Consider the following 17315-nt stretch of genomic DNA (forward strand, 5'->3'; position numbering starts at 1 on the left):
TGTGTAAAGGTTAATATAACCGATCAGAGTTAATGTTGTTATCTCAGCCAATCAGGGGACATGTGACAGGAAGGTGGGGATGTAAGGAAAATAAGAGTCGTTATAGTAAACGTTAACAAGCAAGTTAACCTCTCTCTCTCTCGTTATTTAATCACACAATAACGTAACAAAGCGGTACAGATAATATTTGGATTATTGTTATTGCGGTAGTCCCTCCATTTTTCCTCGTTACAGATGTAAGTGCATCTATTCTGTGGCGTTTTGCCTGCTTGGCGGAGAGACTAGAGCAGGGGTGGGCAAACTTTTTGATTGGTGAGCCACAATGGGTTCTAAAATTTGACAGAGGGATAGAGTGTTTTGGTAACCTCACCCCATCTGAGAAAAAAAAATACATTTAATTTTAAATAAAAATTAAGAAAAGTATTAGAACAAAATATCTGTCTTTGACACACCACGGTATTTAGAAATAAAACATTACCAAGGTTTATTAATTTCATTTATTTTTTCAAGTTTGGTGGGCCGGATTAAAACGTTTAACGGGCCGCATGTGGCCCCCGGGCCGTAGTTTGCCTGGAAGAGAGGTAGCGAGAGGCAGGCGTGTTGTGGGCTGGGCGGGGTGAGTTGCGTTGGTGGGATGGAAGTCTCGCAGCCGCGGTTTCCGATTGGAACCTCGGAAATTCCGCCCGTGACTAGAGGAGACTCTCTGTGAGCGGAGAGACAGAGAGAGAGAGACAGAGAGAGGGGGAGAGAAAGGGAGGGAGAGAGACAGAGAGAGAGCGAGAAGGAGAGAGAGAGAAAGGGTGAGAGAGAGAGAGAGAAAGGCAAGAAGAGAGAGAAAGGGGGAGAGAGAGAAAGAGAGAGAGAGAGAGGCTTCCGGTTGATGTCGCTCCTTCTGAGGCGCACGCTCATGCAGTCCTCCCTGCTGGTGCATAGAATCAGCGGTCGACGAGCGCCCACTCTCCTCCCTTGTGCACCAATAAAAGTCCAACAACTCGTTGCAGATATCAAGACGGTGAGAGCGGCCGCACAGTGTTCAGCAGCCATGGCCAAAAGGAGGCCCTTCGAGCGGCTACCCACAGACGTGTACCCCGTCAACTACGGGCTCTGTCTGCAGCCCGATCTGGTCAACTTCACGTTCGGCGGCAAGCTCCAGGCGATGGTGGAGGTACGTGCCACGCAAACGTGACACTGACACAATACGCCTGTCTGTCACTCACTCAATGCACTCTGGGCTTTTTTTTGCCCTTATGTAATATGTCTGTCACTTGGCCACTAGCTCGCCTATCGGTAGCCCAACACTCGCCAAATGGAATAAATGTGACAATAGTCACATTTGCCCACGAAGTCATCAATAACGTTTAATCATATTGTTGTCGTAATTGGAGCTCGGTTAGTGTGTCTGGACGCCAAATCGGTCAAGACTTGCACTCTCATGTTAGCTTAGCGGTTAGCCGTGACTGTGCTAGCTAACAGCGCTCTTCAGTGCGTGTAATAATTATTTTGATTTTGCCAACGCAACGCAGTTTAGCCCTTTTCACCACGGTTTCTTGGCCGCCAAACACACGTTTGTGGTAGTGGTACTACAAATACTATTACTACTACTGATTGCCATTTGTAGTCGGTTAAATGGGTTGTTGCTTGCTAGCCAGTGTTTAGTAAGGCCGGGTACGTGTACACACGCACACGCACACAATCATTTTTCAGATCTTTAACGCTTGTTTATCTTTGACATACGCCACACATGATATGGGAAAAAACAGCAATACGTTTTACAGTTTTTCTTTGTATCATGTTAGTGTGTGTGGCGTGCTCCGATAATCTCACACATAAAACAAATCGCATCACCGATCTCAAATCTCGTCCCCCAAGCAGAATTATCGCGCGATCTAACACAACTAAGATGTAGAAACGTAGCAACAATTCAAAGAAGACACACGTGAGGAAGAATGACGGAGGTCTTGGGACTTAAAAATCCCAAACTTTGGGGGGCTCGATTCAATGGGGAAAACTGCTTTTTTAATTCTACAGGCTTCCAGATATGTTGTGCCAATGTTTCCCAAGTTTGATGACGCCATTGGTTAATTCAATTTATTGTTACCTGTATTATTTTGGTAGTCGACTAATCACCAACAGTAGTCACGATTAGTCGACTAATCGGATCGTATAATGAATTGTGGCATGTTGCACCAGCAAGCAGCTGCTCTTGTATAAGCATAATTATTATACACCTTGATTTTTTATGTTCAGATAAAAGATAAAGATGTCCTTTATTAGTCCCACAATGGGGACATTTGAGGTGTTACAGCAGCAAAGATATAGATCACACAGAGTCGGCGGCGAAATGTAGCCGTTAATGTATAACATTAGCAGCAGACATTCATAAAAAGCATGCAAATATACACAGTATAAACGTATCTATAGTGTAAGGAAACACTCCTAATGCCTGTCCATTATACAGAGGGGGAAACGCTGTAATGATAAAAACTACTGAATGATTGAAAATACTGCAATGATAAAAATATTCCAATGATAAAAGTACTGTAATGGTAAGAGTACTGAAATGATAGAAAAGTACTGCAATGATAGAAAATACTGCAATGATAAAAGCACTGTAATGGTAAAAGTACTGTAATAGTAAAAGTACCGCAATGATAGGAAATACTGCAATGATAAAAGTACTGTAATAGTGAACGTCCTGCAATGGTAGAAATGCTGCAGTGATAGAAGTACTATAATAAGAATATTGTAATGGTAAACAAAATACATCATTGGTCAATATTTAAGTACACCATTGGCTGAAAGTACAGTAGTAGTGTATATTGCATCCTAGGACTGCACAATTGCACTAATGCCCTCCCGTTTGTAGGCCTGACCCAATGTTCTTGTTAAAAAGTCTGACAGCAGTCGGCAGGAAGGAGCGGCGAAATCTCTCTTTGGTACAGCGAGGGTGTAACAGTCTATCACTGAAGGAGCTGTGGAGTGTTCTCAGAGTGTCATTGAGTGGGTGGGCTGGGTTGTCCTGCATTGATGACAGTTTTGCCGTCATCCTCCTGCCCCCCACTGAGTCCCCAGAGTCCCGGGAGCATACAAATTATTAAGATGCTCAACATTCAACGTTGATTCAACTTTGCAACTTGCACCAGCAGTTCTAAGATGTTCATCAATAACGGTGCAGCTTAAATAGAATGTAATATTGTGGCCTTAGAAGTTTTGGCTGCAATTGTTTAGTGCATTTTAAAATGAAACCAAAACCATACACTATGCAGACTTCCAGGTAGTGAAATCAGAGGAGTAAATTAGGAAAATGCACTGTGCTAAAGGAAACTAAAAGAAACACTTGAATTGTTTTTTAAATTTGTTTTCATTCAACCTTTATCACACACGTTTTGTCTTCACTGATGTCGGTATAGTAAATTGCTCCACACAATCAATGCAACCAGGAAACATGTCTTTAATTGTTAGGAGGAACATTTTTTAAAAATAATTTTATGATGACATCAAATATTGCAACAAACGTAATTATGTGTTTTAGGCTTATGTGATGCCAACCAGGGCTTGTGGCAAATATGTCATGTTTTGTTATTTGAGTACGGAGTACTTTGAGCAGCTACGAGCGGTGCAGATTCTTTCTTTTACTAATCCTCGCCTACATGTCGGAAAACGCTCGCCCCCTGTCGATCATGGTCCCCATTCCTTCTCCTTGCCCCGCCCACCCCCTTTCGGCGCCCCTGATAATGGAGAAGTTGCGACTGGCTCATTTCAGCACGACAACAATTGGGTGTAAAGTGTTCAGCAGTTCTTGAGCTGTGCGCCGCGGATGCAGACGTGTTATTAAGGCGCAGGGGGACTTTTTTCAAATTGTGTATAGTAATGTCACACATAGCTCCTTTTTAAAGATGCATTTTATCTTTCATTTTTTTCATTTGATTTTATTTTTTTTAAATTTGATTTCTTTTTATGAAATACAAAATGCCGGCCGATTGGTGGGTTGAAGTCAAACTTGGTTGTCAAATTTCTCCTTTGAAGGGTGGGCTGGCAGTGCAGACACACTTATTTGTGTACACAACATTCAAAGACAACCCTGCTTGAAACAGGATGAACAAGTGTGAACTTTGGATCTCTTTGTGTTGCGCCTGCAGGTGACGCAAGCCACCAATCAGATTGTGATGAACTGCGCTGACATCGACATCATCACAGCCTCCTTTGCGCCGCAGGGGGGAGATGGTGAGTCTGATTAGTGCACGCGTCCGCCCCCTTTGATCATCCTGGTTGATCACATGTAACATGACACAATCGCTCTTCTTTGAATGTATTTTTCAAAGAAATTGACGCCACGGGGTTCAACTACCAAAACGAGGACGAGAAGGTGACCTTGTCCTTTCCTTGCGCTCTCAAGAAAGGTGAGAAGATTAGGGCTGCAAAGAGATGCTCATTTTCCACGTTGCTAATGGCTCCCGATGGCCAAGGATGGAGAAAAGTTAATCGATAACTTCAATATTTTTGACCGAGATATTTTTCGTCCATTCCTGACTAAAACGAGCAGTTTTTCGTGCCAGCACTCGCTGAAGTGTCTGACGGAAAAATGCCGAGGAGCTTGCGCGAATAGGAAGAACTTTATTTGCATGTTGAGCGCAACTTTTTGGGTGGGAGACGGACGGGCCGGCTGTTTTGGGTCGGAGCTGTGCTTTTTTTTTTTTTGTTAATCGGTTGGGCCGCGTTGAATAACATTGTTCGTTTGATATCTCAGGGAATTTGAGATTTTCTCAGTAAGGATTGTGTTTGGACAAGAACGCGCCAAAAAACTAAAAAACATGAGCCAGCACTTACTTTCACGATTCTGCAAAGACCAATAAAAGTAAGTGTGCGAGTTACAAGTTGATAGAAAAAAAACCATGCTGGATCGGATTAGTTTGTTTGGGGAAAAAAAGCTTGTTTGGTATAAAGAGGATGTTCAAACAAATCTTAGACGGGAACCAAAAGAAAAAAGCAAACCTTGTTTTGAATAATGCCCTTGTTTCATTTTTCAGTAGGCCAAAAACAAACCCCAAAAAGGGAGGGAAGGAATGGCTTTGATTTGAATGTAAGGCTCGGTTGCCCAACCCGAGTGTACAAATAAATGTAAGATGTAAAAATGTCATCTCTTAAAAATGAATAATGATATCAAATGTGCTTGATTATTGTTGTGGTTGTAAATCACGTCACTTTGTACACTTTCTGCTTGTTAGGTTCTGGTGTGTTGAAGATCAAGTTTGCCGGGGAGCTGAATGACAAAATGAAAGGTTTCTACAGAAGTAAATACAGCAACACGGCGGGAGAGACGTGCTATGCTGCCGTCACACAATTTGAGGTGAGATGCTGATGTGGGACGGGAACACGAGACGCCAGATCGACTTCCAACGTGACCTTGGCTGAGTAGTCCAGCAACAAAATGCAAACGACGCCTGCATGATAGGTTGAAATCCGTTTTAAACAAACGCATTGAAACAGCAAACTTGTTAAAACACACTTTTTCAAAACATGTATTTTTGTTCCATATATGTATTGACGTTTAGAAAATGCAAAAGAAGGCAAAAAAACAAGTGCCCAAATGTCAACTCGCGTTAAACTCGCCTCCTGTCACAACACGGACTATTTTCCAAATCTGTGCAAATGAACCGCCACGCGGTGGGGATTGATTTTCTACGTACTTCATTCCTGATGCGACCTGACGTTGAACTCTTGTGTCCTCCCGCCATTTCGTCTGACCCCACGCAGGCCACGGACGCCCGCCGTGCCTTCCCCTGTTGGGACGAGCCGGCCATCAAAGCCACCTTTGACATCACGCTCATCGTCCCCAAGGACTGCGTCGCCTTGTCAAACATGGTACGTGTCACTCGGGGCTCGGCGAGCCATCCTCCTCCCTCCCACCTGCACCCCGGGCCACTTTCACACGCACATGACCAACTGACGACTGAAATGTTGGAGACGTCGTGTTGAGTGAGTTGCTCTCTGACTGTGGTCACGCCGTTTAGTTTTTTTCTTGTATCGGATGCGATTGACATGCAGACTGATGCGGGAGAGGTCTTTAAAAATGGATACAATGATATTTGATTGTACATTGGGGGATGTGTTTCATTCCCACTTGTAATATTGAGACATAATAAAAAAAACATTTTCTCACGTGCTTCTAAAAGCATTGCTATTTGTGTGTCACACGCTGTACAAGTTGATTGTAAGACTGACACAAAACCATCCCTCCATCCATTATCTGTTCTGCTTTTCCTCACGCGGGTCAAAATTTGGTCCTTCTGATGCTCGGAATCCAGCTCGGCTCACATTGCTTGAAGAATATTCTCATCCTTCAGCATCCCAAAGCAGAAGAAATATAAGGACGTAAAAAGACCGCTGGGCGCATTTGAGCGTGGCCATTGCTAATGTCTCGCTGCTGATTGTTTGTCTATCGAGCATCTCCACGTCCACGTTTCCTCTGCTTGGCCTCCAGAACGTCGTGGAGCGCCAGCCGTACCCGAGCGAGGAGGACCTGGTGGAGATCAAGTTTGGCACCACGCCCATCATGTCCACGTACTTGGTAGCGTTCGTCATCGGCGAGTTCGACTTTGTGGAGAGTCAGTCGTCGGACGGCGTGCTGGTGCGCGTCTACACGCCCGTGGGGAAGGCTGAGCAAGGTCGCTTTGCGCTGGAGGTGAGCCCGACCGTCCTCTCCCGGGAATGGAGTCTCACATTTCCACTTCCGCGTATATTGTCGAAAACATTATTATTATTTTTTTTTTGTTCTTTCCCGCCTCTGAAATTTCTCTTGACCAAACCAGCTTGAAACATTTTTTTCCCCCGACAATTTTTTTTTTCTTCAATAGCTTGCATCAACTTCAACACATTAAGAAGTTGGCCCTTTACGGAAACAAAGTTTAGTTAACCTTCTTGCCTCATATGCAAACAATGTGACGCTACTTCCGCTCATTTTGTCTGTTTTAGTTTTTTTTGTTTTGTTTTTCATTTGCAGCCGTGTTGTTCGTGAAAGCAGTGCACACGTCCCCGGGACGTTCTTTGGTCCTGAGCAATAAACTTGATTGGGCAACCCCCTAATTCAAATATTTTTGTGCGTGTTCAGGTAGCAACGAAGACGTTACCTTTCTACAAAGACTACTTCAGTGTTCCTTATCCTTTGCCTAAGATCGATCTCATCGCTATCGCTGACTTTGCTGCCGGTGAGTGGCTCTCATCACGACATTCTGCAGACACGCAAGCCTTGGTGAAATTGGTCAATGTTTTATTATTTTTTCCCCTCCTGCCTTCAGGTGCCATGGAAAACTGGGGCCTCGTTACTTACAGGTATCCAAACTTTCCTGCTTGTGCATCACATTGTTTGGATCCCGAAATGTCGTTTGCATCCTTGAAGCCAAAATGTCCGATATAAACGCAACCAATACGATATTTGTCGAGGCACGTGCATTTTCATTGCTGGCAAATTTCGCCATCAAATTTGAAGCATTGTCTCGTGTCTGATGAAATTTAACAGAGCCCTTTTTCAAGGGTAATTTGGAAAATATTGTTGCAGCAATATGTTCTATGCAGTGTTGGTTTTGTCAACGATGGCAATGATAAAAATATTTTGTTAACGGCAGTGAGGAGCAATTGCACTTTGATTTTTGTAAGCAGAAGCAGAAGAACAAGTTTCTAGTGCCGTATGTTCACACCGTGACAGCTAAAACATTTGATGGGGAAACAACACAAACGGGCAACGTTGAGCCACGAGAGTTTACGCAGTGCGTTTGTTTGTGTTTGTGCAGGGAGACGGCGCTGCTCATTGACCCAAAGAACTCGTGCGCCTCTTCCAGGCAGTGGGTGGCGCTGGTGGTGGGTCACGAACTCGCCCACCAGTGGTTCGGAAACTTGGTCACCATGGTAACCGAGCGATACGTGCCCAAATGAAGAAAATGTCTCCAATGGCCAGCAAGCCGACACATGTTCACATCTGTTGGTCGCCTCTAGGAGTGGTGGACCCACTTGTGGCTCAATGAGGGCTTTGCATCGTGGATCGAATATCTGTGCGTGGACCACTGCTTCCCAGAGTACGACATCTGGACGCAGTTTGTGTCCGCCGACTACACGCGCGCTCTGGATCTGGACGCGCTGGACAGCAGCCATCCCATCGAGGTGAGCGGCGGACGCCGTGGCGTTGCGTCGCCGTGGTGACAGCTTGCATTTTCTTCTGTCCTTCCTAGGTGAACGTCGGCCATCCGTCCGAAGTGGACGAAATCTTTGATGCCATCTCTTACAGCAAAGGGGCGTCGGTGATCCGAATGTTGCACAACTACATTGGAGACGAGGTAGTCCGGCCGGTTGGAGAAATGGTTGCGCATCTTTTTCTAAAAAAAACACAAACCTTTCCTTGATTCTTTTCAGGACTTCAGGAAAGGAATGAACAGCTATTTATTGAAGTTCCAGCACAAAAATGCCTCGACAGGTACGATGGCGGTTGCCGCTATTTCAAATTTGCAACACGTTATTTATTTTTCAATAATTGTTCAAAATGTTTGTAGGCTAAGCAGTAATGTCGAATGAAAATGTCAACATTTTTTTCACTTATTCCTCATCATTATTTTTAGTATAAAACCCCAAAAAGTGTGAGGTGCCAGCAGAAAACTTACCGTCTCAAAGTAACATGAATTTATTAAGGAACACTTTCAAACAAATAGGCAAGCATAAGGTATGCTGGATCAATAAAGTTGTATTGTACCATAGATACTCGAGTGAGGAGAAGTGGTACAGATGATGGATGGATGGACCATAGATTTGGGCTGCAACTTTTAATATGTCGGTGTTCGGATACCCTACTAAAGAAAATCTAGCGGGTGTTTGAGTATTTGGATGCAATTTAAAAATAAAAGTCCTGTCTTTTTGCCTCGAGCGGCAAGGTGGACCGGCCACTTGGCACGATGGCCTCACAGCGCAGAGGTTGTGCGTTCGATTCCGGCTCCGGCCGTCCTGTGTGGAGTTTGCGTGTTCTCCCCGTGCCTGCGTGGCTTTCCTCTGGGTACTCTGGTTTCCTCCCACATTCCAAAAACATGCATGGCAGGTTGCCTGAACAATCTAAATTGCCCCTCGGTATGAGTGTGAGCGCGGATGGTTGTTCGTCTTGGTGTGCCTTGCGATTGATTGGCCGGCAACCCGTTCAGGGTGTGACCCCGCCTACTGCCCGAAAATGGCTGGGAGAGGCGCCAGCGTGCCCGCGCGACCCTCGTGAAGCGAAGCGGCGGCGCCGATGATGGATGGATATTTTTACCTGAGTCAAGAGCAATTCTGAATACAGAAGAGAAAATAAGTCATCTCAATTTCAAACTCTAAAATAAAACAAAAGACTCAAGGAGTCGTTTCACACCTCCCATAGTCAGGCCAATGCAAATTTGCGTCAACGTAACAATAAATCTAAACCTTCCAACAAACTGCTGCTTAACTCATTCGCTACCATTGACGGATATAAACGTACTTTCATTTTACCTGTGCTGGCAGTGAACGAGTTAACAGCAACACATTGAAGCACGGGATACAACATCAGTCTCACGCGTAGACTCTCTCTGTACTTTTGGACTAATCTGGGATCTTAATTTGGTACCTACTCTGTCTCTTCTTGCTCTTTCCTTACTTTCAAGGCCTCCGTGATGCTGCACAATTTGCATCTATACTGAAGGTGTTTCATTTGGATTTGCCTGTATTTTCGAAAAAAGAAAAAAGGATCAATGTGATGAAATTCACAAGTTGGCGGTTGTTAACAAAATTAATTATCAATGTTACCATTGTTTTTTGTCCTCCAGAGGACCTATGGGAATGTCTGGAGCAAGCCAGTGGCAAACCCATCGCCACCGTGATGGGCTCGTGGACCAAACAGATGGGCTTCCCCATAATTGTCGTGGAACAAGAGCAGGTGTGTCTGTCTTCGCAACCAGAAAATAAAAAAAAACCCGAGTGACTTGCTCGTGACTCCTTGTTCGTTTCGTTCAAAGGTTGGTGACGACCGCGTCCTCAATATCTCTCAGAAGAAGTTCTGTGCTAGCGGACCACATAATGGCAAGTGTGTTTTTTTTTTAAATGAGGTTGGACAAGTCACCCTGCACCGAGAAAACTTAATTCAGTCAATTGTTTCTCTTTTTCATTTTGCTGCATTTCGTGTTCATTTTCAAATTCATGGGATTCGAAACAAAATGTTGCGTAGCGTTAGGAGCTCCGGCCTAGATATTCTACAGACTGACTTTCTTAAATGGTGTTCAGTTTTCAAATTAATCCGGCACGTCCACTTTACAAATGTGTTGATTATTTTTGCGTTGAGTTAAAGTTTTTGATTTTCAACTGAATAGCAGACGACTAAAAAAAATCCTCTGACATTTTTAAATGATGTCGTACGGAAGTGTGGCTCAGCCAACGTAGAGTAAATATTTTGTATTGGGAAACTCGTTGGAACGTATTTGCCAATACAAAATAGGAATTTATTTTCTACTCTAAATAAAAGGTTATTTGAAGGATTTTGAGCTCACTCTGCTCTTCTGAACAGTATTTTGTGTGACCTCCGCTTTCCCAGGTGAGGATTGTCCCTACTGGATGGTACCCATCAGCATCTGTACCAGCAAGGACCCCACCTGCAGCACACACCAGGTTCTACTGGACACACCCCAGACCAGCGTCACCCTGCCAGGCGTCACCCCCGACCAGTGGATCAAGGTAAGCACGCCTGCACGGGGCGCGGCTTCTTTCAAACGGCTCGCTTCGTTGGCCTCTCCTCAGATCAATCCCGGCACGGTGGGCTTCTACCGCATCCAGTACAGCTCATCCATGCTGCAGAGCCTGCTGCCCGGTATCCGAGACCTCAGCCTGCAACCGGTGGACCGCCTCAGCCTTCAGAACGACCTCTTCTCCCTGGTGAGAGAAAGTTGGATTGTGACTCCCAAACAATAAGCCCCCTATTGAAGCCATTTTGGAACTTTTTCTACTTCGCAGTGGTGGCGGTAGAGGCGTGGACTTCCCTTTGTGCTAATAGAAAAAATTATTATTGAAATGAAATTTGCGAACTACAAAGTGCACCTGTATATAAGCCTCAGCAGCTGTTTTTTGAGGGAAAAAAAAAAAAGATATACAAGCTGCAGTTTTCTATGTTGAAAATAAATTGTGGTTTACTGCATGTACACAACGATTTTGTATTGTGAATGTACATAAAGGTACATCAACAGATTGTTAAAACACGGCAACAAGTTTGCTCATTAAAACAGAACAGACCCGAGAGAAAGGGAAAAAAAAATCAAGATTTATTGAGCGTATTTTCTGAACTATAGAGAGCCCCTGCCGGTGAAAGAAAAATCCACAGAAAAAGTTGTATTAGCCGCACGGTTCAAAATCGAGGGAAAAAAGTAGCGGCTTATAGTCCGAAAAATACGGTATACATTTCCCCCTCATGGTCCATACTTATGAAATATTTGGATGTGCAGTTTGGTAAGCGTACGTGACTCTGCAAAATAGGAACCGTGATCTGTTGGGACTTTACTTTCAAACCAGTAAAAAAAAAAAAAGTCCCTTTTCCATTTTGTCACATGGTTAACAAGTGTGTTGTGGCGAAGTCGCGCGCAGGCATGATCAGCACGGTGGAGGTGCTGCGTGTGATGGAGGCGTTCGTCAACGAGCCCAACTACACGGTGTGGAGCGACCTCAGCTGCAACCTGGGCGTCCTGTCTTCGCTGTTGTCCCACACCGACTTCCACGAGGACATCCAGGAGTTTATCCGAGACCTCTTTACGCCCATCGGCCTCCGCCTGGGCTGGGACTGCAAGCCCGGAGAAGGTGAGGCGACGGGAAGGCGACGTAGCCGGCTTTGTTTTGGGTACACGTTCATCCGCAAAGGTGGAACGGCGGCAGCTCTGCTTGGATCTACTTTTACAGCCAAGCGTGTTGTTCCTGCAGGACACCTGGACGCCCTGCTAAGGGGTCTGGTTCTCGGCAAGTTGGGCAAGGCGGGACACAAGCCCACCTTGGAGGAGGCTCGGCGGAGATTCAAGGAGCACGTGGAAGGCAAACACGTTCTTCCTGCGGACCTCCGGAGCCCGGTAAACCTCCACACTTTCCCACTGCTATACGTGTACCCGTCCGTGTTTACTCAATCGCAGCCTTGTAAGTAGACATTTGACATGATTATAAGTGTCGTTTATAGCGGGGAATGCGACCCACCTGTGAACAACTGAATAGATGGGAGTCGGCTAGCTTCATGCTAACATGTTATGGGGAATTCTATTGACGCCCAAACTGAAATTAGCATTGATGTTAACGGTTATTCAACACCTCCAACCGTTATAAATAGTTGAATGCACATGATGCAACACACAAAAGTCAAAAGCTAAACGGTAGCTGGATATGTGAATGACTCTTTGAGAGGCATTTTTGCAACATCTGTATTTGGACTATGGGGAATCATGTGCTGCAAGAATCTGATTATTGGGGGGGGGGGCATAAAAAATGAGCGTGACAATATTTAAACAGCTAAATGTTCAAACAAGAAGTATCTTACTCAAACAAAAATGCAAGAATAAATAATAATAAAAACACATCTTTTTTAAAATGGTTTGAAAGACCTTTATGAGATGTCTGGAAAAAGAGCATCATTTGCAAGCATTTACACTAAATCGCTTTGTTTTAAAATGCTGATAATAAAGGATGGCAGCAAGTCAGACTGTTTTATGCATAACTAAAGAGGAAAAAATGCTTTTTCAGGTATGGCGTGCCATTTTGTGGAAATCAAGTTACATTTTCTGCTCTTAGTCTGAAAACAATGCTGATTTCAACCAGGCTAGAATAGTTTAGAATTTTTCATTTTGACTCATTTTCGTATTCATTTTTAAAAACTATGCTTTGTCTAAACGTAAAATGCACTTTCAGTTAGGTTTCGTCTTTTTACTGAGATTTTTTTTAACAAAATATTGTTTTCAATTGGACTTATTTCGTTAGTTTTCGCTCACTCTAATAAGCTTATTCTCAACATACACACAGCCGCAACACAGACAAACGAAGCTCGCCACAACGCTCACTGGCATATGTTCTTCTTGCCCTTAATCGCGCCGCTTCTCTTCCGGTAGCGCTCAGTGCTGCTCGGCATGTTGTGGTACAATGCAGTACTGCACCGCTGTCAATTTGGCCTTGTCTGTTTGCAGACTGGATGTCAACTGTGCTGTTGTGTGTTTTCAGGTTTATTTAACGGTGCTGAAGCATGGCGACAGCAGCACGCTAGACACCATGCTGAGGGTAAGATGGGCTCCGCCGTTGGTTTTGCTTTTCCCGCCAGTGTTTGACTTTGTCCTCTCGTTCCGCCTCAGCTTCACAAGCAAGCGGACATGCAGGAGGAGAAGAATCGCATCGAGCGAGTACTCGGTGCCATCTCGGCGCCGGACCTCATCCAGAGAGTGCTTGCCTTCGCCCTCTCGGTAACCTGAAACCTGATCTTTCATGTTTTGTGTGTGCACGCGTGTGTGAGTGTGTGTTTTTGTGTGGTGTGTGCATGCGGTTGATTTATTTATTTTTTCTAGGTACGTGCATTTTTGAGCATGTTTTCGAGTTTGTAAATATTTTTTGTGCTTTTATGTTTGGTAATTCGTGGTTTGTGTTTGTGTATCTATGTTTTTTTTGGGGGGGGGGTAATTCTGTTTTTATCTTTTGTTTCTGGGAGGGTTTTGTTAGTTTTTGGTATGTTTTTTTTTTTTTTTTTTCTGTGAATGTATGCCAATAAAAGAAGATCCATCAGATGACATCGCTCCGAGGAGACATGTTTGCGTGTGGCTTTGGCTCAAATGGCTCCCCATCTTTTGTTGTTGTTGGGCTGAAATATAACGCTAGGTAAAAAATGCTTTCCTTTTTTGTTTCATAGATGGAAAAAAAATATGCACTGTATAAAAAAATAGTTGGTGACTTGGCAAACTGGGCAGCGACGTCACAGCAGGGAGGCAAGCGAGGTCATATTGCTCCAATTGTCAATTCTGTCGTCACTCATTTCCTAATTCCTCCAAAAAGAAAATGAGAACTAATTTCAGTTTCCTGATCCCCAAAAAATATAAGCTGAGGTTGTTAGTGAAAAATGGGCCATCTCAGCCTGATCATTCCTTTAATAATAGGGTGCAAGCATGCATTTCTGAAGCGGTATTATGCACGTTTAGTAATGTCATTCAAAGTCGATGGATTGCGAAACTGGAATCTGTTTTATCAAAATGTTTTAAAATGATATTTTGGTTGGATTTTTCCTACACAGCAATTCCCATGGTGATTTTTTTTTTTTATCGTGCACATAAAAAAACTAGGAATAAAAGGAAATTGTTTTTGAAATAAAAATTAACAAACCTTAAAACCAATCAAAACTTACAGCATTTAAAAAACTAAACTCACACTCAAACAAAAACTGTCTATAATTAAAATTTGCAAACTTTACTAACCCTGGTTTTGATTTTTGTTTTTGTGTGGTTTGGGTATGCTTTTATTTTTTATGATTTTTTTTTAAATTAATTTTTATTAATTTACTTGTTTGTATTTTTCCTTGTTTTTTTCTCCCCCCCCCCCCCCCCCCCCCCCCCCCCCTGTCTTTTTTGGGTTGGGGGTGTATTTTTTAATTTTTCAGTACGCGTTTCCACCCTTGTCCTGTGTTTTGTTTTTGTGTTCAGGAAGAGGTCCGTCCTCAGGACACGGTGTCGGTGATTGGGGGCGTGGCCGGCAGCAGCAAACATGGTCGCAAAGCCGCATGGAAGTTTGTGAAGGACAACTGGGAGGAGCTTCACAACCACTACCAGGGCGGCTTCCTATTGTCACGGCTCATCAAGGTCATTAACACCACAATGCGCTCTTGCAGTCAGCAAAATGATGCCACACCCTAGTTATGTCGCACAGATCTCGCTTAACATGAACCTTTTGCCGGCTATCGAGCTTGTGAAATAAATGCTCAAATGGCTTTACATATGTTTGCCCTTGACGTTTGTTTCCTTGTGGTCCTTCCAGCTGACAGTGGATGGATTTGCCATCGACAAAATGGCCACAGAAGTCAAGGTGGGATCGCCTGTTTTTTTTGGGGTGGTTGGGGTCATCTGCACTCTGGCGCAAGGCCAACATCTGCCGTGTCCCCCTCACAGAGTTTCTTCGAGAGTCACCCGACGCCGGCGGTGGAGCGCACGGTGCTGCAGTGCTGCGAGAACATCTTGCTCAACGCCGCCTGGCTCAAGCGCGACGGCGATGACATCCATCAATACTTAATGCAGCCCAAGGCGGCCCCCGTTTGAGCCGCTAGACACACCCCCTCACTTCATTTCCTTTTCCCTGCACCTTCTTCCAGGCCCACCCCCTGCCCGCTCCATCTGCCTCAGAAAGCGGACGCGGATGTAAATTTTCTCTCCAGACGCTGAGCAACCGCAAAGCAAAGCCAAGAATCTCACAGACTTCGACTGCTACATCATTTGTACCTGGACCGACAGGGATGCTTGTTTTTAGCCCCCCCAACACGCTTTTCAACACCTCCCACCCCCTCGCAACGCCACCAAGACTTGTCGTCAACACCCACGTCCACCTCCAGACAAGTGTGAAGCCCTTTTTATCGTGCATGACTTACTCCGCGTTATTGGCCAAGTGTGTTGATAAAGCACCAGGAGATTGGCTTGCGCTCTCCAGCAATATGCACCCGAGTTTTTACGTCGTCAAATCAGCGCAGTCAATCAAAAATAGTCCAAATAATAATATGAATTCATAACAAAAGAATCACGTGTGAGAATCTTGATTTGGTGCCGATTCAATCGGAAGAGTCCCCCCCCCATTTCACCACACTCAAAATGCAGTAGCACGATGGAAAAATATAAAATATTTGAAAATAATACAAAATGCTCGACATAGTTAGGCACAAATATTGAACAACCCGTCACATTAGATTCTTTATTTGGTATTTAAAGTGGGGAAAAGCTGAAAAAAAATTATTGGGTCAAAAACATTAAATATAGGCAAATAATTATGAATACTCAAATGTGCAAATATTATCCAGTGCGTAAGTGAATTTGATGAAAAGTACAAATACATTTTTAAACAATTTAATTGAAATGTTCATAAAATTATTACAAATATTTAATGAAAAGACCAAAATATGTGAACTAAAAGAAACCAATGTGAAAATTCCAAATTTGGACCCAAGTATTTGAGAGAGCTGTGATTGGCTGGCAACCACTTCAGAGTGTAACCTGAGAGAGGCTCTTTCATGCAGGCGACCCTCGTGAGGTTTGAGAGAGAAATGCAAAGGTGAAAACATACAAACACAAATATTTGGGAAGAAAAAAAATATTGGCCAAAAAATACACAATTAAAACTCAAAGATCAGAGAAAAAAAGGATCATTCTAAAATTTGACAAAATGCTTGACAATATTGGATACAAACTACAAAACATTTGATACTTCTCTGTTCAAATTCATATGCCTTAGAAAAACCATCTTGGTGTTTGTTGAGCATTTTTTCCCTTAAAAAAAACGAAGTCATTTCCTGCTGGTGGAGGCTTGAAGGCTTTCTTTTCTCTTTTTCTTTCTTTTTCTTCCAATCTTTCTGTGCGTTGGATTGATGGACAGGTCAGCTGCCATTGGGCGGGAACGCCTACCTCCATTTGGTTTGAGTGCTGTGATTGGCCGAACGAGAACATCTTCATCTGGTGTTTGCGATCCTGAAACTATGGCACACCCCGGTCCCTGAAGTTTGTACAAGACCTTCTGATGATGTCCTGATTTTACTCTTGACTTCTGGAGTGAGAGGTGAAGACACCTGGGTGATTCTCCCCCCCCCCCCCCCCACCCTTTGGGAAGCCTTAAATTGGTTGACCACTTTGCACTTAGTGAAATGAAAAGAAGGAAAGAGAAATGCGATGATTCTGACACGTCATAGAAGTACAAGAATATCAAAATTGACAGTTTAATGGGCTTTTGTACTCATTGAGTCATCCAGACCCCCGGACATCACACCCAGTGAGATTTATTGATTTGTTTTTTTTCTTCTTTTAATTTTTGTTTCAAGTATGCTCGGTGTTCAATAAAGTGGAATGATTATACAAAGTGGTTTCATTTGTGCTCATGTGCGTAACTGAATAAAACATTTAGGCAGCCACTTGCAAACAAATCATTTAGCCTGCAGTAAAATTCACATTGATTGCATTTTCTGCCAGGACTGAATGATGGGTGACTGCTCAGCAGGTCTGCCTGACAGTGCCGCAGTGCAGCTTACGATTCTGGCGCGGGCCTTCCTGTTCCTGCGTGGGTTTGCTTCGGTAATGGATGGATGCATG

At 43.9% G+C, this 17315-nt stretch overlaps 1 protein-coding gene across 1 annotated transcript; it reads left to right on the forward strand.

Moving 5' to 3' along the window:
- Positions 1-665: 665 nt before the first annotated feature.
- On the forward strand, positions 666-15965 carry LOC148332856 (puromycin-sensitive aminopeptidase-like). The gene is made up of 23 exons (XM_088303094.1): positions 666-1165; positions 4140-4224; positions 4323-4400; positions 5226-5347; positions 5755-5862; positions 6482-6682; positions 7109-7205; positions 7296-7329; positions 7788-7902; positions 7990-8154; positions 8223-8327; positions 8404-8464; positions 9813-9922; positions 10002-10065; positions 10574-10713; positions 10777-10911; positions 11604-11823; positions 11944-12086; positions 13219-13275; positions 13347-13454; positions 14679-14834; positions 15010-15057; positions 15141-15965. Exons 1-23 carry the CDS (start codon positions 881-883, stop codon positions 15285-15287), a joined length of 2784 nt encoding a protein of 927 aa, XP_088159220.1. The 5' UTR covers positions 666-880; the 3' UTR covers positions 15288-15965.
- The last annotated feature ends 1350 nt before the right edge of the window (positions 15966-17315 follow it).

This window comes from Idiotropiscis lumnitzeri, chromosome 8 (genome assembly GCF_059441095.1).
Source record: "Idiotropiscis lumnitzeri isolate Australia: NSW breed Sydney's pygmy pipehorse chromosome 8, RoL_Ilum_1.0, whole genome shotgun sequence".
Lineage (NCBI taxonomy): Eukaryota > Metazoa > Chordata > Actinopteri > Syngnathiformes > Syngnathidae > Idiotropiscis > Idiotropiscis lumnitzeri.

Coding starts and splice junctions, on each gene's coding strand:
- LOC148332856 (XM_088303094.1), top strand. CDS start 881: ATGTCGCTCCTTCTGAGGCGCACGCTCATGCAGTCCTCCCTGCTGGTG. Junction 1,166..4,139: donor AGCTCCAGGCGATGGTGGAG/GTACGTGCCACG, acceptor TTGCGCCTGCAG/GTGACGCAAGCCACCAATCA. Junction 8,328..8,403: donor ACAACTACATTGGAGACGAG/GTAGTCCGGCCG, acceptor GATTCTTTTCAG/GACTTCAGGAAAGGAATGAA.